Raw genomic sequence first — 26,230 nt, 5'->3', positions numbered from 1 at the left:
GCCCGCCCATGATCCATCTATCCTCCCAGAAAAGAGTAGCTTTCCCATCTCCAGGGGCCTTTTTTTGCGGGTAGGACAACTTTCCAACTATCTACAAAAATAAGGTTTGCCCGGCTCCAATAAGAGAGGGGTTGACAGTGGCATGTCTTTGGCTCACTCTAGTGCTTGTAGTTGTCGGTAAGTGGTCCAAAGATATGTTTGTAATTTTGGTTACCTCTCATGTTCTATGTACTTCCATAAATGACCATGAATAGATTGGAAGTTTCTCTAAAAAAATCGATGCAATGAAGGCAACCAAACAACATGCAAAATGTTGGTTTTTTGCTTGTTTTTGCTCAGGCTGGGTTGAGATGGCTTTGAAATGCAGGTACTGTTGGAGAAGGCAATCAAACACACCCCATTTAGATCCAATCTTCGTTTTGTCTGTGTGTGTTCGTATGTTTACAAGTTTGATCCTTTCTATCTACAACTCTTCATCGAAGATGGTTACTGCTCTTTGGTCCTATGGGACCTTTTTTGCGGGTAAGCCTTATGGGGCCTTTTTTTGCGGGTCGGACACTTTCCAACTATCTACAAAAATAAGGTTTGTCAGGCTCCAATAAGAAAGGGGTTGACAGTGGTATGCCTTTGGCTCACTCTAGTGCTTGTAGCTGTCGTTAAGTGGTCCAAAGCTATGTTTGTAATTTTGGTTACCTCATGTTCTATGTACTTCCATAAATGACCATGAATAGATTGTAAGTTTCTCTAAAAAAACAAGAAAATCATGTGCTAACGCTTCAAGGAGGAAAAAGGGTAAAAGCTGGCGTTGTTTCCCAGTTTCTCCAGGGGTTGCATGTGGTACAACCAATCTAAAAATTGTTTAGAACGTGATAGATCTAAGAAAAAGCATATATAGAATATCAATCTTGGAGGGAACTCATGCTATGATTTGACTCGAGAAAACAACACAACAAGCTAATTAGATCTTAATCAGCAGTTATCCCTAAATTTCCGTGTGAAGCCCTCACAATTCAGTTTATCTTACACCAAGAATAGAGAGAGAAATTTACATTTATGAACATGTGGAGACAGCTTTGGATACAAACTGTTCGCAGAGACATCATCAGCATGCCCCAAAAGGTAGGCCAACAGCAACTCATGTCTGTCGCCTCTTCTTACCACTTTCGGTACCTAAAATAAAGCTTCTCTGGTGTATATCTCACCGTATACCTAAAACTGTACAAAGCTTGCATCTGTACTGGCGTTTGATAGCTAGGGGTGCTGAGGAGTGCGTGGAGAGCAAGGCATTCTTACAGGGGAGAACACCACAGTAAGGGGCGCGTGATCTGAGAGGCTGTAGTTCTCAGGCCACATGCCCTTCTCAACTTCTGGGGGGAACAGAACAGCTTCCTTCACAGTGAAGCCAAAGGTCTCGTCGTTCGGCTCAAATGTGACGATGCTTCCTTCAGCGACGTCGATTTCAGTATCATCCTCCTCTTCTTGGTTGTAGCATTTTGGGCTCCAGATACACCGCTTCAAGTGTTTAAGAAACAATATTAACTGGAGATTCTGAGTAGAATAATTCCACGTTTGAGAAATATTTTTAAACATTAGAGATAGGACAACATTGGCCATTTGGCATTTAGATTTGAGGTGGTCATGAACTTAAATCGCAATGATTTCAGTTTTCTTTGTCATTGCAATTTTACTCTGAGGTAACTGATAAAGAGCATACTGTCTGTAAAAAAACATGTCCAAGCAAAGCTGATACACAAAGTATTCCCAATACTGTAAGAAATTTCAGGCTATTTGCAGTCATCTGCCATTAAATTTTAGATCCATCCTAGGCATTAGAGATGTGTTCACCGAGAACATGCTCTGCCATAAGTTTCCAAGGCCGGTCTGACCTTATGGAACTTCAAATTTCTGTTGAACCCAAATTTTAATCACATGGCATGTGCTGCTACGAGTTACCAATTGGCCATTAATATTTTTTAAGTTCTAAATCTTGTTGACATCATTGTTTATTTTGTTATACTTGCATTGTTATGTACGCAAGGGGTTACATGGACTTGGAGTTGTAATTGGTGTGGATAGGTATGAGTCATGTAGGAGTCGGACATGTTATATCCTAGACCTCTTATATATCGAGGGGCACCACACGTCGTAACCTATGACGACTTGATAGCAGCAGGTATGCGGGGGAGCCGACGACCTATGCCAGCGCCCGGGTGGCGGGTGTTGCGGTATCTTGAGGATGAGCGCCCATAGTCATTGCCCCGGGGATGTAGGCATATCGGTAAATCTCGTTAACAAATATCGTGCCTTCTTGTGTCGTCTATGATCTTGCTTTAGTGTTTTATTTTAACAAGTGGTATCATGAGCAAGGTTGCGAGAACACTATGCGGAAGATCATCTTGAGGTATGAGGATCATGCTCGACGGGTGCCGGGAACGTTCGATTGGCGCAAGGTTGAGCATGGCGGCGATCGCGGATGCCGTCGGTGGTGTCAGCCACTTCGGGCAGGAGGCCTGGACCGTTCGATGGGCTGTGGTCGGTAAGGATCGGCTAGGCGTGGCGCTCGGACCGGCGTAGTGGTTGTTGAAGACGTTGCGGAGGCGACAGATTCGGCTCGCGATCAGACCGACGGCCAAACGTGGAGGACGGCCGGATAGATCAGAGTGTGAGAGCATCGAGATGATGTGCTTGGTGTTGTACAAGGGCGGCGGCGCGGCACTTGGACGATTGTGTCAGCGATGCGGGTAGCCAGGGTATGAAATGTCTCGTGCATAGGCGATGTGCTAGGTGGCGACTGTTTCAGCAAGGTTGGCATGCTGTGAGTACACGCGACAGGGCAAGTTACAGATCGTTGGCGAAGAACCAAGATCGGAACAAGGCGAAGCTATCGTCAAGATCAGCGGCAGAATTTTCTGAGGAACGTGGATAGATGAAAGGAAAGGTTATGGCGTGAGGCTGTGTATGCGACTTCATGTCGTGTGGCAGCTGGTCTCCTTGGATGAGGTGCACCGCACAAGGAAAGGAAATCGTATCGGCGCAGGAGTTCAGGGGATTAACACACAGCCAGCCAATCTACAAGGTGATACATGTGTGCGTGTATACGTGTTTGGTCCAGGGAACAAAGCCTGCTGCTGCTTGCGATTAACAAAAGGGAAAAAAGAAAAAAGGATACTTGTGCGTGCATGACGGTCCGTTCGAGATTGGATATGGTGCAAACTATAACAGGCTGTGACTCTATTTCCGTGTATAGGAAGAAAAAGATGGAGCCCAGGTGATCCAGCGTAAATAAAAGGCTGGAGAAGGGAGGCAGCAAAGTGCACACAAAAATCAATATGCAGATTCAGGAAAAAGGTGGACCGGTCTAGTTTTCGGCGAGAGCTAGTTTGACCAGCCACGGTGATTTCTGAAGGGTAGATAGGGTGTGGTGCAAGTCAGGGTTCTTGGTAGATCATGTACTGCGGCGTGGCTTCAGACAAAGAATACGGGATCAATGATCTTTTTCGTGAGGAAGTCGCAGAGGAAAACAAGGGCGGTAAGATCGGCGGCAACAGGTCGGTTAGATCGCAGCTCGGCATGGCGCCAGGGTTCACCAAGTTTGATGTGGAGAAATTCGATGGCACGGGTAACTTCGGTCTATGGCAGACAAGAGTCAAGGATCTTCTGGCGCAGCAGGGAATCTTGAAGGGTTTGCAGGAGACGAAGCCGGCCAAGGTTGACGACGATGTGTGGGAGGATATGCAAGTGCAGGTGGCCGCTACCATACGACTTTGTCTTGCGGATCAGGTCGTGTATAATGTCATGGATGAAGATTCTCCTAAGAGAATTTGGGACAAGTTGGCAAGTCGTTCTATGTCCAAGTCAGCGACCAATAAGCTGTATTTGAAGGAAAAGTTATATGGGTTGAAGATGCAGGAGGGATTGGATCTTGTAGAGCATGTGAATGCCTTTAATCAGTTGGTCACAGATCTAGCGTGTCTGGATGTGAAGACTGATGACGAGGATAAGGCACTACTTCTTGTTCCGTTGCCACCGTCCTATGAAGTCAACCGTCAATAATGAGGACATCGCTGCAGCCTTGCTTGGACATGAGTTGATGAAACAAAAGAATGCCGCTGAAAAGGAGAGTACTGAAGGTTTGGGGTTGGCAGTTAAAGGTTATCAGCTCAGGAAGGGACAAGAGACGAAGAAGAAAAGGAAGAAAAAGGCGCAGTGCTACAGATGCAAGGAGTGGGGACATATAAAGAGGAAATGCCCAGAACTGAAGGGTGGGGAAGTGATAACCTGGCTACTCATGGTGATGACTCGAACAGCAGTACTGATGCCCTCGTAGTATTAGACATACGGTCAACAAAAACTGAAGTGTGGATGTTGGATTCAGCTTGCTCTTCTCATGCGACGCCCAACATGGAGTGGTTCTCTTCGTACAAGTCTAGTGAGTTTGGTTTGATTTAGCCTATGTTGGCGATGACACAGGTTATCGTGCTGCTGGAGTAGGTGACATCAAAGTCAAGATGTTTGACGGAGTTGGGCAGATGCTTCGAGGAGTCAGGCATGTGGCAAGGCTAAGAAGGAATCAAATTTCGCTTGGTGTTCTTCATGCTGGTGGTATGGAATTCCGTTGTGATCGGGATAAGAAGACCATGAAAATCATGGAAGATGGGGTAATCGTGATGATAGGAGAGAGAACGGCTTTGCATCTTTACAAGTTGCAAGGGAGCACCTCTGTTTTCGAGTCGTTCGACTAGTCGCGACTAGTCGACGACTAGTCGATGAGTCGCTGCTCCAGGTTCGACTCAAACTCTCGACTCGACTCCTGGCATGAGTCGAGCGACTCGAGCGACTAGTCTCGACTAGTCACGACTAGCCGCTCTTTCTGGGTCGAGCGACTCACTTAAATTGAGCCCAACTGTTATATGGGCCGGCCCATCTCCCCTGGAAACCTAGATCGATCATCCCCCACCCCCTCCCCCGATCGAACCCTCTCCAGCCGCCACCCCTGGTTGCCCCTGCTGCTGTTCTGCTCCTCCCCTCCTATGGTGTGCTCCTCCCCTCCTCCCCTGCTACTGTGCTCCTCCCCTCCCCTGGTTGTTGTTCCTGCTGTTGTGCTCCTCCCCTCCTCCCCTGGTTGAAGTGGCTGCTGGTGTGCCCCTCCCCTTGTTGCTGCTGCTGCTGTTGAGCACTTGTGCTCCTCCCCTGGCTGCTGCTTAACTCAGGTCGACTCGTCGCCATGTCGACTCATCGACCATGAGTCTAGACTAGTCTAGACTAGTCTAGAGTCGCCCCCCCTGAGCGACTCGTCGACTCATCGACTCGAAAACATTGGGGAGCACTATTGCAGGTGGAGCCATGAAGAGTGGAGCTGTAGGAGTAGCGGTGGAGTCCCACGGTGGCGGCGGGTCTGACCCATCGGGTGGCTCTCAGTAAGCTACAAATAAGACAAAGCAAGTCTGGAATACATGGAGGTTCGAGCATGGATGACTTCTAGGTGGTGGAGAATATTCGCCAAGGTGGAGTTTGTTATACTTGTGTCGAATATTATGTACGCAAGGGATCACATGGACATGGAGTTGTAATTGGTGTGGATAGGTACAAGTCGTGTAAGTGTCGGACACGTTATGTCCTATGCCTCTTATATCGAGAGGCACCACAAGTTGTAACCTATGACAACTTGATAGCAGTAGGTACACAGGGGAGCCGACAGCTTGTGCCGGCGCTCGGGTAGTGTTGACGCACAAAAGTGGCAGTCATAAAAGTAGCTTAGCCTCTATCAAGACTAATTCAAACTTATGATTGAAAGCCACCTCCGGATAGCTCTCTTCAAGGAGATCAAGATGGATACGAAGATGGTCCGAAACGGAGCTCGGATGCAAAAGTTGTGACAATTGCAGAGATGATCTTGTGGACATCAGAGTATAAAATGGCCAGAAACTCGATTAAGATGGCCTCTGATAGAAAATGTTTCAACACGAAAGTTGTGTGTCTCGTCGAAAGAGTTGATTTTGATATAAAAATCATCTTAATCCAAGGTCGTATGCAACCTGTATGCAACCTATGGAGGCAAAACAAGGTCAGAAACAGAAGCTGCAGAGTCATTTCGAACCGACCGAGTTGATTTGACTCGGTGAGACCGAGTTGATCCAAAAAATTAGAGAAGGTTGGCAACGTTCACTCGGTGGGACCGAAGCAAACCAATCAGTGAGACCGAGTTGATCCGGAAAATTAGAGAAGGTTGGCAACGTTCACTCGGTGGGACCGAAGCAAACCAATCAGTGAGACCGAGTTGATCCGGAAAATTACAGAAGGTTGGCAACGTTCACTCGGTGGGACCGAAACAAACCACTCGGTGGCTCCGAGTTGATCCGGAAAATTGCCAAAGATTCCTATCCGAGTTAGGTTTGGGTTTTTGACGTTTTGGACGGACTTTTTAGTCCTTCTCTTGTACGGGAAGTCCAACCGCCTCATAAATAGATCAGAGGTGATGGCCGATTGAACAACACGCAATCAACAAATCAATATACTACTTTTTACCCTAGTTTTTACATCTCTCCCTTGTTCTTTCTCTCTCGTTATTCGTTCGTTCTTCATGTTGAAGGGCAGCGATCCTCGAGGCTCTAGGGGCGAGCAAATCGACCTAGGGCAGCCCATAGTCGCCGCGTGTCCAGACGGGGTCCCTCTCAGGCGCGTGGGGTTTCGGGTCCTCAAAAGCACCCGCTGGTTTGCTTGCATACCGCGCTTCCGGATGGGTCCCCTTCGACGTGAGCTGCGGTGCATCACTCTCGGCGTTGGAGGTACACGGTGACGTGTTCGTGTGCGAACACAATTTTTAGCGACTCCGCTAGGGACGAAAGATCAAGAATCATTATCAACCATGTCGGATCTCCCCAAGCACACAGAAGTTAGCACCGATAACATCATTAAGCCCGATCTTGATGAACTATCGGATGAACATCGCCAAGCCTACGAAGCGCTCAAGAAACAGCTTGAGGAGGATTTAAAGGCGCTAAAGAGGAAGCGCGAGGAGCAGGATTTGGAGGCGTTTCTTGCAAATTTCAAGAAGGACCATCAAGGCAACATTACTCCGGTTGGAAACGTCAATTTTCCTCCTCTCACTGATGAACAAGATGAAATCACTGTGAGTAAAGTTTTTTCTCCAAAGCAAGTGGCTGTGATTGAAAGTCTTGTTAGCAAGGGTAATGTGATGACATACAATTCTTTCGTAGCATGTGCTAATGCTCAGAAAACTATTCCTCCGTCATCTAGTGGCACTGTTGGTATATCTAAAAACCCTAGTCAAACTTTACCTATTTCATCGGCACCTCCTATGCAACAACAATATAATATGTTGTTGAATTTTTACCCTAGTCAAACCAATCAGCTTGTGGCTACACCGACATATCCTAGTCCTATTATGAGTGTGCCCAATTCGGCGTCAACGCCGAATCACTTTGTCACACCACCCATAGGCACAAGCATGTTTGGTCTTCCGCCGAATTATGGCTCGACGCCCATCCCACAAATTGCACCACCAGCTAGTACTCATGTTGCTCCTATGTCATTGCCACGAGCATCTTCATCTACCTCAGATCCAATTTTAGCGAAATTAAGGGAGGATTTGATTTGCATAAGATGTTTATAGAAACTTTCGGAAACGAGCCGAAAGTAAAGAGTCGTGTGTACCAAAAGCCTTATCCTGAACACTTTGATGCAGATTTGTACCCTCAAGGTTACGAGGTTCCTGATTTTGTTAAATTTAGTGGAGAGGGCACGAAAACGACATGGGAGCATGTTAGTCAGTATCTAGCGCAGTTAGGTGAAGCAGGTTCCATAGAAGAATTGAAAGTGCGTTTATTTTCCTTATCTTTAACTGGCACCGCATTTTCATGGTTTGTTGCTTTACCACATGGTTCAATTCTCTTATGGTCGCAATTAGAGCAAAAGTTTCATGATCACTTTTATAGCAGTGATAATGAGCTTAAGTTGTCACATCTTAACATCGGTTAGGCAAAAACATGATGAATCGATCACCGATTATGTCAAGAGATTGAGAGATATAAAAAACCGATGTTATAGCTTAGTGATAACTCAGAGAGACTTGGCGGGTCTTGTTCTTAATGGTTTAAAAACTCACATTAAAGAGAGGCTAGAAAGTTATGAGTTTTTGAATATTAACCAAGTCTTACAAAAAGTTTTGGCTCAAGAGAGTCGAAGTAAAGAGGTTCATAAGTCTACAACCGATCATCCTAGAATGCATATGCTTGAATACAATGATGATAATTCGAACGATGAGGTTGATGTCTATACTACTGAGTTTGTTTGGTCCTCAAAGGCCAAACCCTATACATGCAATGCTCTTAAGCCGATTCGCAAGAATCTGATGAGGAGATGAAGTTTACTTTTGATATGATAAAATATTTGATGCTCTCTTGCAAGATAAGATGATTAGAATATCACACACCATACCGCCGTTTGATGAGCTGAAACGGCGTGCTTATTGCAAGTACCATAATTCATTTTCTCATGCTACTACCGATTGTAATGTTTTTCGACGACAGATACAATCGGCCATTAATGAAGGACGGTTGAATTTTGCTGAGATGCAAGTTGATAAACAACCCTTCCCGATAAACACCATGGACTTGGAGGAAAAGAAAATGTTAATTCGGCCTAGCATAGCCAAATCTGCTAATAAAGATAATGTTGTTATTGGTGAACCCAAGAAAGGCAAGGAGGGTGACAAAGTCTTGGGAAGAGAGGTTGTGCTTGATAAACAACCTGATGGCAAGGAAGTATTGAAGATCACCATAAAAAATCCTGCACTCGGGGGGCAACCACAGGTACAAGAAGATACTCATGTTGAATTTATCAAGCCCAAGAATGCAGAAATTGGCAAGTGGGAAAAGAGTGAAGCTAAGCGCAAGCGAATCAAGCCAACTTTTGATATGTTGCTATCCAAATATGCAAGTCAAGCGGCCGGTTCTAGCTCTAATCAGCCATCACATTCAAAGCGTTCAAGATCGCCTCCGAAGCAAGAGTTTCGACGCTATGCAAGGCCATATGGGTCATGGGCACCGACACCATGGATGTCACAACCCCCCTATGCGCTATATTATATGAGAGGCTTCAATGGAGGATGGGGGCAGCCCCCAATGGCTCCTTATGCTTTTCATATGGGGTGGGCAGCACCTAGAAGGCCTGTTCGCGAGAGGCTTTATTATCCCACACAAGGCCGTTCGAGCCATGGTGCTAATCGGCCAACAAAAAATTCTCCAAGCAAGGTCAGTAAAAAGGGTTCCATGGCTAATGATCATGAGGCCAGCACAAGCAAGGCCACACCTAGGGATCCCAAATACACTCAACCTCAGTGGTGTCCTCCCGGTTTAACTAAGACCATGAAAAGGAGATTACAAACGCATGAGGAACCACGAGAAGGTAGAGCGCAAAGAAGAGAAGCAAATGGACGAATTGTTCAATGAAATTCGGCCCATGGCACTCACGAAACAAGTATGGAGGCCTAAACAAAAAGAAAATGCAGATGCTTCTACATTGGCTATAGCAACACCTACACCACCAAAAGAGGATGATGCAACCCCTATTACATCGCCCATGCCACCTGAAACATCCCCTTCAGTTGAGGAAACTTCTGTTAGGGAAATATGCAACTTGATATTATTAGGAGGCCAAAGCCATCATATATACATGTACAAGAGAATGCCAAGAGGCTAGAATACAAAAGGCAGGGCCATGCTCAATATAACTCTAACACCCCCCCTCAAACTCATGGTGGATCCACAACACTGAGTTTGGAGAGGTGAAATCCATGTTGTGCTCTAGTCTGGGCCTTCGTGAAGAAGTCTGCTAGTTGTAACTCGGAAGGCACATGCTGAAGACCAATAACATGATCCTGCACAGCGGCGCGCACAAAGAAAGCATCAACACCAATATGCTTGGTAAGCTCATGCTTCACCAGGTCCCGCGCAATACTGATAGCACCTGTACTGTCTGACAAGAGGGTGGTAGGTGTAGTAACAGAAACACCAAAATCCTCCAGTAACCATCGTAACCAAGTCACCTCTGTCGTCAGAAGAGCCATAGCTCGCAACTCGGCCTCTGCACTCGAACGAGAAACTGCAGTCTGTTTCTTAGTCTTCCAGGCAATGAGAGAACCACCAAGAAAAACACAGTAAGCAGAAAGTGAACAGCGGTCCGAAGGATCACTAGCCCATGTAGCATCTGAATAGGCCTGGAGCTGTAACGAGCTAGAACGGGGGAAAAGAGACGACGAGAGATCGTGCCACGAAGATATCGTAGAACACGAAGAAGGTGGCTATAGTGGACTGAAGTGGGAGCAGAAACAAACTGACTCAGAATATGGACAGGATAGGAGATATCCGGACGTGTGACAGCAAGATAGACAAGACTCCCAACAAGATGACGATAAGGCGTCGGATCAGACAAGGGCTCACCATCAGAAGCACGAAGATTAAGATTGAGCTCCATAGGAGTCTCAACAGTGCGCTCATCACTAAGAGCCGCACGAGTAAGAAGATCCTGGATATACTTTTCTTGGGAAATAAAAAAGCCAGCAGAGGTGGACGAAACCTCAATCCCAAGAAAATAACGAAGAGGGCCAAGATCAGACATAAGGAACTGCTCACTTAGGCGGGCCTTGACAAAGGCAATGTACTCAGAATCGTCGCCAGTGATGATCATGTCATCAACATACAGAAGAAGAAGAGTCCTACCACGAGAAGAAAGGTGAACAAACAATGCTGGATCATGAGCACTAGGCAAAAAACCAGCGGCAGTCACCACAGAGGCAAAGCGCTCAAACCAGGCACGGGGGGCTTGCTTAAGGCCATAAAGAGAGCGACGAAGACGACAAACCATGCCATCAGGAACAGAATACCCAGGTGGTGGCTGCATATAAACCTCCTCACGCAACTCACCATTTAGAAAGGCATTCTTCACATCAAGCTGAGACACGGACCAATGGCGAACAGAGGCCACGGCGAGAAGTGTACGAACAGTGGTCATATGGGCCACGGGAGCAAAAGTCTCATCGTAATCACGACCATGCTCTTGCTGGAAGCCACGAGCCACAAGACGAGCTTTATAACGCTCAAGAGAACCATCAGAGCGAGTCTTTATCTTATAGACCCACTTACAAGTGATGGGACGAACACCGGGAGGAAGAGAAACCAGATCCCATGTGCCGGTGCGCTCAAGGGCAGCAATCTCCTCTGCCATCGCAAACTGCCATTCAAGATGCACAATAGCATCTCAATAAGAAGTCGGCTCAAGAACGGTCGAAAGACCATAGCGAGAAGGAGAATATCGGTCAGGGGGCGGACAAGGCCGAGAACGAAGACCATAAGTCAGTTGAGAGGAGGAAGATGACACACCAGAAGTAGTGGGCACATCAGTAGACTCATCCACAATACGTGGACGGCGAGTATAATGAAAAGGAAAGGAGGGAAGAGGTGGAATCACTGGAGACGTAGACGGGGAATGTATCGATGAAGGTGGAGAAGGGGGATATATTGGTGATGAAGGTGCAGAAGGTGAAGATAGCGATGATGAAGGTGGCGAGTCATGTGATGAGGGAGGAGAAGAAACCGTAGGAGAGGACGGCATCGAATCTGCAACAGCGGGACGAAGAGTAGGAATACTGGGCACAGATGGAGGTGTATCCGGAAACGTAAGAAAAGAGATATCCTCTGTGGAAAAGGCCGAGGAGGATGGACGCGGGTAGAAGGGACGAGACTCATCAAAGGTCACATCCCGAGAAATACGCATCCGACGACCGATGGGATCCCAACATCGATAGCCCTTATGCTCATCACTGTATCCGAGAAAGACACACTCAACAGACTGAGCAGTCAGTTTGGTGCGTTCACGAGGGGCAAGCAAAACATAGCAAACGCAACCAAACAAGCGAAGCACCGAATAATCAGGAGAACGACCAGAAAGGCGCTCGAGAGGAATTCCACCCTGTAAAGCAGCAGATGGCTGAATGTTAATGAGATACCTGGAAGTGGTAACAGCCTCAGCCCAGAAGTGAGGAGGAAGAGAGGCAGCGATCATCATCGCGCGTGCCGTCTCAAGAAGGTGACGATGCTTGCGCTCAGCCACACCATTCTGAGCATGAGCACCAGGGCAAGAGAACTGAGGAAGGGTACCTTGCTCAGCAAGGAATCCTCGCAGTGCATGGGAGATATACTCACCAGCTGAATCTGCGCGAAAAACACGAATAGGAGTGGAAAACTGGGTTTGAACCATGGCAGCAAATTTTTTGTATATAGATAAGACCTCACTACGAGAAGACATGAAATAGATCCAGGTGTACCGTGAAAAATCGTCTATAAAGATAATATAGTAGCGGTGACCCCCTTTTGAAGCAAAGGGAGCCGGACCCCAAACATCAGAGTGAACAAGGTCAAAAGGGCGCTCGGACATCGACTCACTATGAGGATACGGTAGTTGAATCTGCTTACCAAGCCTACAACCCATACAATCCAACGAAGCGTTGCCGGACACAGACCCCAGAACACCGCGCTGAACCAAAGATGAGAGACGAGAACCACATAAATGTCCAAGACGATGATGCCACTGCTGAAAAGAGCTAGTAGATGCAGCGACAGGGGCTATGGGACTGGCAGCGGTGGCAGCGGAAGGAAGACGTAGCCAGTCAAGCTCCCAGAGACCATCAGAGCGTCGAGGGCCAGCACCAAGTAGAGCGCCCGTGCGACGATCCTGGACAGAACACGAATCAAAGTCGAGGATAACCCTACAACTAGAGTCAACAATCTGACCACCAGATATGAGTTGCATGGTAAGTCGAGGAACATGAGCGACAGAGGGAACATGAAATGAAGAAATGGTAAGAGTGCCTCGACTAGCTACTTGGAGGGGAGTGCCATCAGCCGTAAGAACGCGAACAGGAGACTCAACAGGTTGAACGGAAGTCAAAGTGGAAGTATCATATGTCATATGAAAAGATGCTCCAGTATCAAGAATCCATGGGGATATACCTGAATGAGTAGAAGGTGGTTTCTCAATGCCAGAAGAGTCATCCACAGAACATGCAGAACTTGTCGGTGAAGAATCCCAAGTAGCAAGCAGAGATTTCAGCTGCGCAATCTCACACGAAGACAAGGACACGACGGAAGAGGTCGAGGTAGAAACACCTGCCGATAATAAGCGGTCTCCACCACCCATAGAAGCCGCATGTAGAGTCGACCGAGAGTGGCGAGTCGACGTAGAGCCATACGTGGAAACCACTTGGTGAGTCGACACAGAGCGATCCCCGCCGTGCGCGGAAGCCGCGGGAGGAGTCGATGTAGAGCGGCCAACAACACCGACGGAAGTCGCAAAATGTGTCGAAGTAGAGCGACAACCACCATCTTCAAACGGGCGAGCACCAAGCACCGAGAGAAGGCGCATGTGCGAGACAGCATCAATGTATGGAACACCGTCAAAAAACATCGAGCGGCGATGAAGAGGTGTACCCGACAAAAGCATTTTACCAGTTTTTTTTTTACTTTTTTTTCTCTCTTTTTTTACTCAAAACTCCAATCCAATAGACCACGCCCAAAACAGGGCCAAAGTGTCAACAACAGCAAAGGCTCGAAACGTGTCCCGAGTTGCCACGCACAGCATAACACACGAAGCGGCCTCGACACGAATGGAGGCGGCAGTTGACTGGTGTTCACGGACGGACGGGCGGAAGAGGCAGATGCGAAGCCTGCAGGGGTCGCCGGCGGCACTGAAGAACCAGCACGCGAAAAACGGGCGGGTCCGATGGGCGAGATGGAGCGAAGCCGGCGGCGGCCAGAGGAGCAGCGCCGGATAGGCAGCGGGCGGCGGCCTGATCACTGGCGACGGCGGAGGGCCTTCTCGGGGGCGGCCTGGCAGGGAGGAAGGGCCGGCGCCCTGGGTGGGGTGAGCCAGATGAGATGCTGTTTGCGCGGGGAATCAGATACCTGCGATCTCCCTGGTACTCCCGATCTTCCCTTGACCCTTGATCTCTTCTTCTCTCCCTTCGATCTGGTTGTGGCGTGGTGAAGAGAAGTGGCTAGATGTGGTAGCGTGAGAAGTGGTGGTGTGATGTGGTGGTGTTGGGGCTGGATTGAGCAGGTTGGTGCACCAGCAGACAGCCACGGGGAAGGAGGAGTGGCTGCCGGCAGGGAAGAAGACAGCGACGGCCAAGAGTACCTGTGGACGCAAGATGGGATCGGAGGAAGCACGAGTTGCGCGTGCGGAAAAAACCTAAAGCTCTAATACCATGTTAGGGAAATATGCAACTTGATATTATTAGGAGGCCAAAGCCATCATATATACATGTACAAGAGAATGCCAAGAGGGTAGAATACAAAAGGCCAAGGGCCATGCTCAATATAAACAACTTCAAGTCCAATATACACATTGGGAGATGAAGATGAGATGGTGGATTACGAATCTACGCCGGTTCGGGAAGGTATGGATATTAATATGGTGTATTACTTACCTACCGAGTTGGGTGCTATAGGTGAAGGAGAGGTGGCCCAGCTGGATTTTGGTCCTAAGAACGCTATCTTCGAGAAGCCAAAAGAACCGGTGAAACACTTGAAGCTATTGTACCTCAAAGGTCATATTAATGGATCGTCGGTTGCTAGGATGCTCGTTAATGGTGGTGTTGTGGTAAATCTTATGCCCTATTCGGTCTTCAAAAAGTTGGGGTTAGATAATAATGCATTGGTGAAGACCAATATGGTACTTAACGGAATTGAGGGTAAAGAAAAGACAGAGGCCAAAGGTGTGATGTGCATGGAACTCAATGTGGGAAGCAAAACTTTGGCCACTACATTCTTCATCGCCGAGGTGCAAGGTAACTATAATGTTATATTAGGCCGCAACTGGGTTCATGCTAACCAATGTGTGCCATCTACCATGCATCAATTCTTAATACAATGGGTCAACAGTGAGGTAGAAATCATTCACACGGATAATTCGGCTTGTGTTGCTTTGGCCGATGCATCGATGGATTGGAATCATCCCGATGTTACTTGCTTAACAGGGCGTGACCTCTCGGAATTTGATTTCCTTAGTGCCACAAGGAACGGGTTCATTCCCATCTCTTTAAAGCTGATTGGTGGTAATCGGCTCCAAGGTATCATGTAAACAAGAAGTTAAAATCAATGGCCGATATAGAATTATCGCCCTAAGCATGAACATGGCCAATATAGATTTATCGCCCTAAGCACATATAAATGGCCGATGGAGTGTTGACATCGTCCTTAGAAAAAACACAATATAGGTTATTTTTCGGCACGCTAGCTTTGCCAAAAAACAGGGGGGCATGTGTTGACGCTCAAAAGTGGCACAGTCATAAAAGTAGCTTAGGCTATATCAAGACTAAATTCAAACTTATGATTGAAAGTCACCTTCGGATAGCTCTCTTCAAGGAGATCAAGATGGATACGAAGATGGTCCGAAACGGAGCTCGGATGCAAAAGTTGTGACAATTGCAGAGATGATCTTGTGGACATCAGATTATATAATGGCCAGAAACTCGATTAAGATGGCCTCTGATGGAAAATGTTTCAACGCAAAAGTTGTGCGTCTCATCGAAACGGTTGATTTTGATATAAAAATCGCCTTAATTTGAGGTTGTATGCAACCTATGGAGGCAAAACAATGTCAGAAACAGAAGCTGCAGAGTCATTTCGGACCGACCGAGTTGATTTGACTCGGTGAGACCGAGTTGATCTGGAAAATTAGAGGAGGTTGGCAACGTTCACTCGGTGGGACCGAAGCAAACCAATCAGTGAGACCGAGTTGATCCGGAAAATTACAGAAGGTTGGCAACGTTCACTCGGTGGGACCGAAACGAACCACTCAGTGGCTCCGAGTTGATCTGGAAAATTGCCAAAGTCCAAGTTAGGTTAGGGTTTTTGACATTTTGGACAGACTTTTTAGTCTTTTTCTTGTACGGGAAGTCCAGCCGCCTCATAAATAGATGGGAGGTGACGGCCGATTGAACAACACACAATCGACATATCAATATACTACTCCCTCCGTTCCAAAATAGATGACCCAACTTTATACTAAAGATAGTACAAAGTTGAGTCATCTATTTTGAAACGGAGGGAGTACTTTTTACCCTAGTTTTTACATCTCTCCCTTGTTCTTTCTCCCGTTCTCCGTTCGTTCTTCATGTTGAAGGGCAGCGATCCTCGAGGCTCTAGGGCGAGCAAATCAACCTAGGGCAGCCCATAGCCGCCGCGCGTCCAGACGGGGTCCCTCCCGGGCGCATGGGGTTTCGGGTCCTCAGAAGCACCCACCGGATTGCTTGCATACCGTGCTTCCGGACGGGTCTCCTTCGATGTGAGCTGCGGTGCATCACCCTCGGTATTGGAGGTACACGGTGACGTGTTCATGTGCGAACAGGCGGCCGGTGTTGCGGTATCTTGGGGAGGAGCGCCCGTAGTCATTGCCCCCGGGATGTAGCGTGAATCTTGTTAACAAATAGCATGCCTCGGTGTGTCGTCTATAATCTTGCATTAGCATTTTATTCTACATATTCAAATTTTGAAACCAAGATATCTTTCCATGTGACATGAATCCCCCCAACCCGCACCACCACCCACCCAAAAAGAAAAGACACACACAAGTAATTACCTGAAATTCTTTGTAGTCAACAGCACCATTCCCATCGTGGTCAACTTCACTCCATAGATCTTCCATTTCTTCAGAATTTACACGATCGGGGTGGACCATTCCTAACTGCATTTATTGTAGCATTAGAAAAAGTATTTTCTAAAGTACTCCCTCTGTCCTATAATGTAAGACATTTTTTACACTACTGTAGTGTCAAAAAACGTCTTACATAGTGGGACGGAGGGAGTAAGTGTTTTCTACATAGCACACACATAGTGTCCTTAATACCTGACAAAGTGCCTGGCAGAAGCTTGAATATGTGATACGATCATCTGAACTGTCAGCTTTGAGAAGTGCAAATGCATTCTCCTCCGGAAGGGATGCAACTTGGAGAAGAAGATACTGAAAAGAGAACAGTTTAGACTTTCAGAGTTAAGAGACAACGAACGTAATACTATTTTAGCTATAGTATGCCTTTTTTTAATTAATGACACAGTGTTGATCATGTTTGCTTACCTTGATAATACCAAAGACAGCTTCATTCCAGCTAGTTTTCAGGGGCTTCCTGCACTTGTCTGGATTCAGAAGCCATATAAAATCAACTCCACAGATGTTCCCTCTATGATTCCGATGACTCACCCACTATACTCAAGAAGAGGTAAAGGAGGAGAAAATTAGAATACAATGCAACCATACATACATATTAAGCGTTGCTGGGCTATCAAGCATTAGTAGTAAAACAGAATTGTCCTGTTACCTTGTGTGCATCTTCTTCGCTGTCACTGTACTGATGAGCAGTGTCATATGATGAAACAAATCCTTGTGAACGAAGAAATTTGTAAACTTGGCCGCGCTTACTTCCATTCCAATCACTATAATATGAATGCCCTGATCATATGTTAATATTTCACTCTGATATTCATAGAAGAACGTAAAAAATAGCATGTTTACTGCATACTCACCCACATAAGATGATAGGCATTGGACCAAGTTTATGCTCTTCCTGGTAAGCTTCTATGTACTGAAGGATCTTATATACCTACCATGGACACGGCAGTCAATTGTTACATACCATGCTGAAATATTGGCAGGCTGAATGATTAAGTGTACAACATACTAATCATACCTGCTTCAGTCGAACTATTGAAAGGCTGTGATCGTGGGGAAACACCAAATGAGTGTTCACGATGAGGCTCTGCTGCTGGACATAGCTGCTGCTCCGATTTTGCAAGAAAGGTATGGCTGACTCAACATGCAATAGCTGAGCAACTCGATCTCCAAAATCATTGAAAAGAAGCTCCCGGTGGTTCAAGACACAGAAGTAATTCCTATGTACAGCAGTTAGAAGACCTGGGTGGGGAATATACAATTTGAGTGAAAATTTGCAGACTGATCCCAGTAGCATTCTGTAACAACGCTATAGTTAAGAAATTGAATGTGCTTTCTCCGATAAATTCCAGAACAAAACAGCCAATCATGGCTACTGACAGATATTGCATGTATCAGTATCGAAGGCATTGAACATAACAGCTTACAAGTAATATTTATAGCAATCTCAGAACAAACAACCATTTGGATGGAGCAGGCAAAATAGACGGTGGTGGCTAAAAGGAACAACACACGTCAACTTACTTAATCCATACCACAAGATACTTTGTCATAATACTACCTGAAATGGGCGAGAGAGAGAGAGAGAGAGAGAGAGAGAGAGAGAGAGAGAGAGAGAGAGAGAGAGCTCACCATCTCCGCGGTTATTTGTGCGGGCTAGCTTGAACAGCGTATAATTTGCATCACCGAGCCGCTTCTCGTACATGTTTACTAGCTCATCATTCCCCAACCACACCTCCTGACACAATACCAAGACAACCTATCAATCACATCCTTGCGCAAACATCCATGGAAGTGAATAATCGGTCAATCCCCCTCACCTGGAGGCAGATGATGGAGGAGCGATCGCCGAGGAGGCGGTCGATGATTTTCTCATTCCTGCTAAACCAGTTGGCCCTGTTCTGGCTCTCCCTGCCATTCTGTGCCCAATGCCCACGGACACGTTACTTCACCGATCCAACAAAATACCGGCGGCAACTCCTCCCAACACAAGATGAAACAAGTGGATTCCAAGGGGAGGGAAAAGGGTAAGATCCAGCTCACCTCAGAATCCATGCGCTTGTAGATCGGCGCGAGGATGTTGAAGGTGGTGCATGAGACGGAGCGCTCGTCGCGCGCTTGCAGCAGCGGCGGCGGCCGCAGCCGCTGGCGGGCCTGCTGCTGCCGCCTGGCGCCAGCCTCCCTGCGCTGCTTCTTCGTCTGCACCAACCACACCGATCTCAGCAACTCAACTCACCGACACGCGCTAGAGGAAATGGACATGCCCACCAGCAAAGGTTAATTTAATTTCTCACCATCGCGATTTCAGGCGGAACCGAGGGAACGGGCGGGAAGCAACGGCGACGACGAGGAGGCGCTAGACCGGTGGGTGGTGGTCGCGTGGCCTCGTCGGGTTAGCTCCTGCTGTCCTTGCGATTTGCGGCTGCGACGAGTTGGAGAGGAGAGGAATGAAGACTGCCCAAGATGTGTTGCTGGCCTCGGCGTTGGCGTCTCGCCTTGCCTTTTAAATAGCTCGAAAAGGCTTCTGAGTACGGAAGTCGCTTTGGAGCAGGTGCATTACGAGCACCTTCTTTTTCAAGTTTGAAAATGTTACGTAGGTACTAATTTTCATGGTTCAAAAAATTCAGATTTATTTATGGTACCAGCTTTTTTGTGTAGCGTTATTATTGAACGAAATTTAACATGTGCTTCCTTCATTCCAAAATAATTAAAATTACCCGCAAAAAAATTAAAGTATTGTCCTAAGTCAAACATTTTAAAGTTTGATTCAGTCTCTAGAAAATTTTGCTAAGATCTACCATATCAAATACAACTACATATAATATGAAAATACATTTTATAATGAATCTAATAAAGCAAATTTTTTATTTGTAGATGTTGATATATTTTTGTATAGAACTGGTCAAGCTTACTGAAGTTTGACTTAAGACAAATCCGGAACTTCAATTATTTCGAAACAAAGGGAGTACCTAGAGAACATCCATATATACTCGTGTTAAAAATATAGCATTATTTGAGTTGTTTAAAGTAATGTGCTCCATTGCCCCCGTGCGCCAAAAGTCCGAGTTGCTCGATTTATTATGGACTTTGCTATATGGCCAACGGTAGAGATGAGGCAAGTGCAAGGTACATAAGATTGTGCGTTATGTTCAAATAGTCACAAAGTTGCAAACTACAAAAAAAGATTGTCCAAAAATCACGCTAATGATTCATTGTTAGTCACTCGGTCGTCTTCTGTTGTCTGCGTGATAACGTGGGAACTGGCGTGGTGTGGGACTGCTTGCAATGGTGAAAGGGCTTCGAACCGTTGCTCGCGAAGTGTTTTTGCCAAAAAGAAAAACTTCAATAGATCTTTTATTACGGAAAAGGTCACTCTTAAGTTACTTAGCTCCCACGAATTACTGCTACCTCATGCATCTGGGCTAACGTTGTAATTGTGTGTACGATTTTTACTCTTTGTGGGGCCCACCTGCCAAATGATGTGTGGCTTCTTTCCAGCGTTTTCGGCATCGTGTGTCGGCTGCGGCTGTGCTTGGGAAGTGGGGATGGGGGCCGATGTGGCTGGCTTTGATGTGCGCCAACCGCTCGCCCTCTCTAGCCAGGATCATCCCTCCTCTTCTCCCCCGAATCTCGATCCTCCTTCGCGTGCCACCACCATGAGCGTTCCTTCATCGATCCCTTTGTAGCCAGATGCACCTCCGCCTCTCGTCATGCCGCCACCTCCCCGCCTCCTCTGCGATGTCGCATTGTACCACACCTGATTCAAAGCATCCTTCGGTCATCCCCATGGTCATTCCATCATCACCCCAAACACCAAGTGGACCGATGACAAGAGCGTGTGCAAGAGCTATCGAAATCGAGGTTGCCTTATTGAGCTTTTGATGTAGGGTGGAACCCCAATTGATGATATGTTCCCACTTCGAGGGGTAAAGGGGGAAATCAACAAGAACAACAAGAGGAATTACTCAAATAAAACCCAAATCACACATCCACCAGAATAGCATACATGAGACCCACAAGTATGAGATGAACAATCAAGAGAAAATAGCACATTGGTAAGGTCCTTCCCAAATCCAAAGGAGATGAAGTCTTGATAATAGTCTTCTCCACAAGGGAGGTCTTGATATCCACTTAGGGATCTTCTCCTAAGAGATCTTGGTCTCCAAGAGGAGGGGAAGATGAGCAAAGCTCTCTCTAGATAATATCAATATACTTTGCTAACCCCACTTCATCCAAGTGAAGGGGTATATATAGTCTAGGGGAGAGAGGGGGATAAATGGGTCCAAACCAGAGTGGCTGCACACAGGCAGTTCTGAACGTCCGGAGGTTACCAGTCATCCGGTGGCTCACGAGCATCCGGTTGTCAGGAGGACATCGGATGTCCGGGGCTCGGACATCTAGAAGGCTTCCTTCTTCCGCTATTTTAGTACTAGACTAGTGGCACCGGAGTTTTGGAGGAGGGCCGTCGTTCAGTTGCTGGAGGATGTCAGACGTTCAGTACTTGCCGGTCGTCCGACCGCTGTAGGGTTCGTCGGCTGGGCCGTCTGGCTGATTAATCCTCAGGGCGCCGAACGTCTGATAAGGACCGGTCATCCGGTGGCTGTAGCTGGTCGTCAGCTCCTTCTCTTGCTTCTCGTGCTTAGCGTCCTCGCTGTCTTGTCCGTTGTTCATAGTGGCTCCATGGCCATCCTCGAAGTACATGATCACACACAATGTCTCCTCTTGAGGTAGTAGCCATGTCTCCCATGCAGAATGTGTAAGCTCAGAGAAGTGCGAGTTCACCTTGATTTCGATGGCCCTTGCACGAGCTCTAGTCATTGGTTCACTTGGTGTCTTGGGAGACGAGGGTACGTCCATGGGGATGACTGTAGGATGCTCCGCATCATCTCCCCCCTCTCGGGAAGACTCGACCTCGGATCATTAACTCCATCACAATGGAAGGCAGATAGGTCTTTGACGTTAAAGATGTAGCTCACGATGTACTTGTCGCGCGGGAGATCAATCTTGTAGGCATTGTTATTGTAGCGAGCTAGCACCTCGAATGGTCCATCAACACGAGGTAGGAGCTTGGACTTGCGCTCATTGGGGAAACGTTCTTTGCATGGTGTACGCACACAAGGTCCTCGGGGTTGAACACCATGGGGTGCTTGTTGATGTTGCGCTTGGTAGCGAGGTGGTGCACTTGGTTCTCGATCGTCCGGCATGTCTCTTCATGCACCTTCTTGAGGTAACTTGCTCTTCTACTCATGTCCATGTTGGTTCGCTCTTCTAGTGGTAGAGGAAGGATGTCCAACGGTGACAACGGGTTGAAGCCGTAGACGACCTTTAAGGGGACTTGCCAGTTGTCGAGTGTCATGCTCGATTGTAGGTGTATTCGGCTATGGGCAAGCATTCTTCCCATTACTTGATGTTCTTCTTGATCAAGACAGGGAGGAGTGTAGAGAGAGTCCGATTGGTGACCTTCATTTGCCCGTTGGTTTGTGGGTGGTATGTTGATGAGAAAAGTAGCTTGATTCCGATCTTGGCGCATGGTGTCTTAAAGTAACTTAGGAACTTGACATCGCGGTCCGACACAATCGTCTTGGGCACTTCATGCAATCACAAGATTTCCCTACAAAAGAGATTTGCAACATCTAAAGCATCGTTTGTCTTGTTGCAAGGAATGAAATGTGCTATCTTAGAGAAACGGTCCACAAAAAAATGAATCTTTACCATTTGGGGTTCTAGCCAAACCAAGCACATAGTCCATACTAAATATCTTCACATGGGTGATGTAGAATAGGAAGTGGCATATGTAAGCCATGAGATTGAGCTTGGGACTTAGCTTTGCGACATTTGATGCACCTGTTGGTGTAGCGTGCGACGTCGTGAAACATCTTTGGCCAAAAGTTGTTCTTGGAGAGCATGGTGAAGGTCTTGTTGCGGCCGAAGTGTCCCACAAGTCCTCCATCATGAGCTTCTTGCAAAAGCAACAAACGAAGAGAAGACTCGGGTATACAAAGTTTGTTAGTCTGATAAGATAGCCATCCTTGAGATAACACCGCTCCCAAGAAATTTTAGCTTGCCAATTGGCACAAGGAATCACAAACGAAGTACCATGCGCATACAAGTCTTTAATGTGCTCAAATCTAGTAACATTCAATTCAAGTTGAGGAACTAACATGTACTTGAGGGAAAGAGCATCTGACATGTTGTTTATTCAACTTGGTTTGACCTTTAAGGTAATTAAGCGTTTCATGATCCGTATGTAGGACAAATTCATGAGACTGAAGATAATGCTCCCAAACACGCAATACCCTTACCAAAGCATACAACTCTTTGTCATAGATGGGATAATTAAGTTGTGCGCCGGAAAGTTCCTCACTAAAATAAGCAATGAGTCGCTTCTCTTGCATCAACACGCCACCTATGCCATTACCACTAGTGTCGTAATGTTTTAATAGCGTCAATCATAGACTCGTCTACTTGAACACACTTAGAAGACACAACAAAGTCCAAGAAAACAAGCTTATCAACACCAAAAGTGCATTTTTCCATATTCACATAAAGATGCTCGTTTCATAGAACTTGCTAGACCTCTCGAAGATGTTCGACATGATCTTCTAGAGATTGGCTAAAGATAAGGATATCATCAAAGTATACCACAACACAAATGCAAATGTATTTTCGAAGGACATAATGCATGACTCGCATGAATGTGCTAGGTGCTTTGGATAAGGCCATAGGCATGACTAACCATTCATAAGCCAAATCTGGTTTCAAAAGCCGTTTTCCGTTCATCACCCTTTATATGCAAATTTGATAGTAGCCAATTTTAAGATCAATTTTGGATGATACCGTTGATAAACAACATCGACAAATACCAAATGTCAAACTGGTGGTAGCGGAAGGTGCAATGGTGGTGGACAATGGCTTGATATGCAGAAGAGAGTGGTGGTGGCAGCTGTCTTTTTTTAGTTTCGACAGGTGTAGTCGGATGATTCGGGAGAGGGTCCGGTTCATCCGGGAAATCTCTGGATCGTCCAGGACTTCGTCCGGATCGTCCGGGCAGGTCGTCCGTGGGGATTTGAGGCTCGGGAAGAACACGAAAATTTGGGTAAAGAGAAAAAATTGAGCGATTTTGGGGCGGGTTTCATGGTGGAGAATGTGGGGAATGCTAGATCCACTTGCAACATATTGAATCCATGGACCAAAATCAACAAAACATCCTCAAACCAACAAATGACAAAAAAAAGGCTTTTTTGTGGGGATTTTCGAAATTGGCCAAAAACAAGCAAAATTAGGCTAGAAAGTGGGGGGGTAGGACTCCAAGATGTGAATCAACCTATGCTCTGATCCAAGATGATGTAGGGTGGAACCCTAGTTCATGATCTTTCCACACTTGGAGGTAGGGAAAGGAGAAAATCAAGAGAAGAACACAAGAACAACACTCAATTGATCAAGATCTAATCACACATGTGCTAAATTCACATACACATAATGGATAACAGCACTACAAAAAACACTTCCATGATGATACGTGTTTGTCACAGTAGGTCACGTTTTCTATCATGCATGTACATTCATGAAGATTTTATGACAGAATCAAGATAGTCATACCTATGCTGTCGTAGAAGTGTTCCATGATAATACTAAAATTATCATCACGGAAGTGTCCATTTCCATGACAATAAAAGACGCGTCATGGACGTTTTTTCGTCAAGGGTAACAGACATGTGGCATCCACCGCAATGGGTCGTCATTAAGTTATCGGGTTCCAATTTGGATCCGGTAACCCATTAACAGCCTGGACCAATGGGGATTTTCCACGTGTAAAATTCTCATTGGCCAAAGGAACCACATGTTAGATCGGCGTTGGGACAAATGTCATCCATTCAATGGACAAGAGGCGCCTATGATACGTCGGCACGTGGCACGAACGAACAGTGTCCTTTTTATGTTTAAAAGGCTAGCCCGTTTGACTTGGTCAAAAGTTAGTGGGCCAGCCCATGGAAAGCCTGTTAACAACCTATTCGCATATAGCCCATTTACGGCCTGGGAACCCATGACCCATTATGGCCTTTCCGAATTAGGCCAGTAGCATCATATGGGTCGTCCAATATGATTCTTGCATGTTGTCAGTTTCGTCCCATGTATGGGGATGCAGAGCATCCTTCCATCATCCCCATGGACTCTATACCGACACATCAAGCACCACGTGGGCCTATGGCAAGAGCTCGAGCCCACACCATTGTAATCAAGGTGAACTCAATCCTACTTGAGATAAATATGGACATGAATGGAACTTGGTTGCTACCACACCAAAATATGCTATGTGTCATTAGGTACGAGGATGAAATCCAACAAGAGGTTAAGGAGTACCCCCAAGGCTATTAGGACCCCGATCCTAAGTCACGCCGATCTAGCATGTAACACATCATATCACTTTGCGGCCTCACGCACGGTAGTCCCACGGCTGCAGCCTTACCTTGGCCGGGAACTTTGCGCCTTTTGGCTCACGTATATGATTGTGTCGCTATCATCCATATGATAGAGAACCCGGGCCGACATGACTAGTCATAAACCCAAGGTCGCACAAACTTATAGGGACAGACATACGTAACCCATCAACGAACGTGTCAATCATCAATGTATGAACCCAAGTCATAGCAAGCTACAAGGACTTAAAGGAACAACGCATGACAATTCCCTGAAGGGACAAACACAGGAACAAAGAAGGATACATGCCGGCCAACCTAAGTGTTCCGGAGCAGTAATGAACTACCATGGCTCAGTGGAAGCACTAGGAGACATTTCCCCATAAGGGAGGCTTCCAAGAATAAACAACTAGGTGTTTGTGACGCCCTGAGGCCGTTGCGTCAGGTGTCTTCCAATTTTTCGCTGTTGTTGCCTTGTCACTCGTTTGTTTGTTGCATCTTGCCATGTCATCATGTGCATTGCATCATCATGTTTTCAAAACTTGCATCCGTCCCGGCCCCCCGTTCCTTCCGTTGTTCGTTCTGAGCCCAGACACACTTGCACGCGCCGCAGCACGTCCGAAATATTATTTTATAAGTACCCGGAAAATGTTCTCGGAATGGGTTCAACGTTGGCATGTGGTGTTGTTATGTTGTCAGTAGGCTGGCTGCCAAGTTTCATCGCATTCGGAGTCCGTTTGACGCCCCAACAGATAACTATAGCCACAATATAGTCGGTCAAACGCCGGATGTTTTTGGTCTCCGGAAGCAGTTGCCGGGCTGCTTTACTTCCCTCTCATCTCAGCCCAAACCTCTCTAGCACAACCCACTAGCCCACCTATCAAACCCCCTCCGCTCCGGACCCTCCGATCGAGATCAAATGGCTCCGAAACGGCCTCAAACCCCTCCTAACCCTAATCCTAACCCCCCCTTTCCTATTTAAACCTCCCTCTTGCCATTTTGGGCAGCAGCTAATCCCCCCTCCTCGAATTCAGCGCCCCCAAATCATCAGTTGCCGCCACCTCCAGCCT

At 46.7% G+C, this 26,230-nt stretch overlaps 1 protein-coding gene across 1 annotated transcript; it reads right to left on the bottom strand.

Moving 5' to 3' along the window:
* Positions 1 to 942: 942 nt before the first annotated feature.
* Positions 943 to 19,250, bottom strand: LOC123042449 (uncharacterized calcium-binding protein At1g02270). The gene is made up of 11 exons (XM_044464900.1): positions 19,038 to 19,250; positions 18,787 to 18,942; positions 18,564 to 18,662; positions 18,376 to 18,481; positions 17,762 to 17,985; positions 17,598 to 17,674; positions 17,393 to 17,507; positions 17,152 to 17,277; positions 16,924 to 17,037; positions 16,657 to 16,761; positions 943 to 1,512 (listed from the first exon to the last, which is right to left on the bottom strand). Exons 1-11 carry the CDS (start codon positions 19,038 to 19,040, stop codon positions 1,252 to 1,254), a joined length of 1,386 nt encoding a protein of 461 aa, XP_044320835.1. The 5' UTR covers positions 19,041 to 19,250; the 3' UTR covers positions 943 to 1,251.
* Between the last annotated feature and the right edge of the window lie 6,980 nt (positions 19,251 to 26,230).

This window comes from Triticum aestivum, chromosome 1A (assembly GCF_018294505.1).
Source record: "Triticum aestivum cultivar Chinese Spring chromosome 1A, IWGSC CS RefSeq v2.1, whole genome shotgun sequence".
Classification (NCBI taxonomy): Eukaryota; Viridiplantae; Streptophyta; class Magnoliopsida; order Poales; family Poaceae; genus Triticum; species Triticum aestivum.
This window is presented reverse-complemented; position numbering and strand designations above follow the sequence as displayed.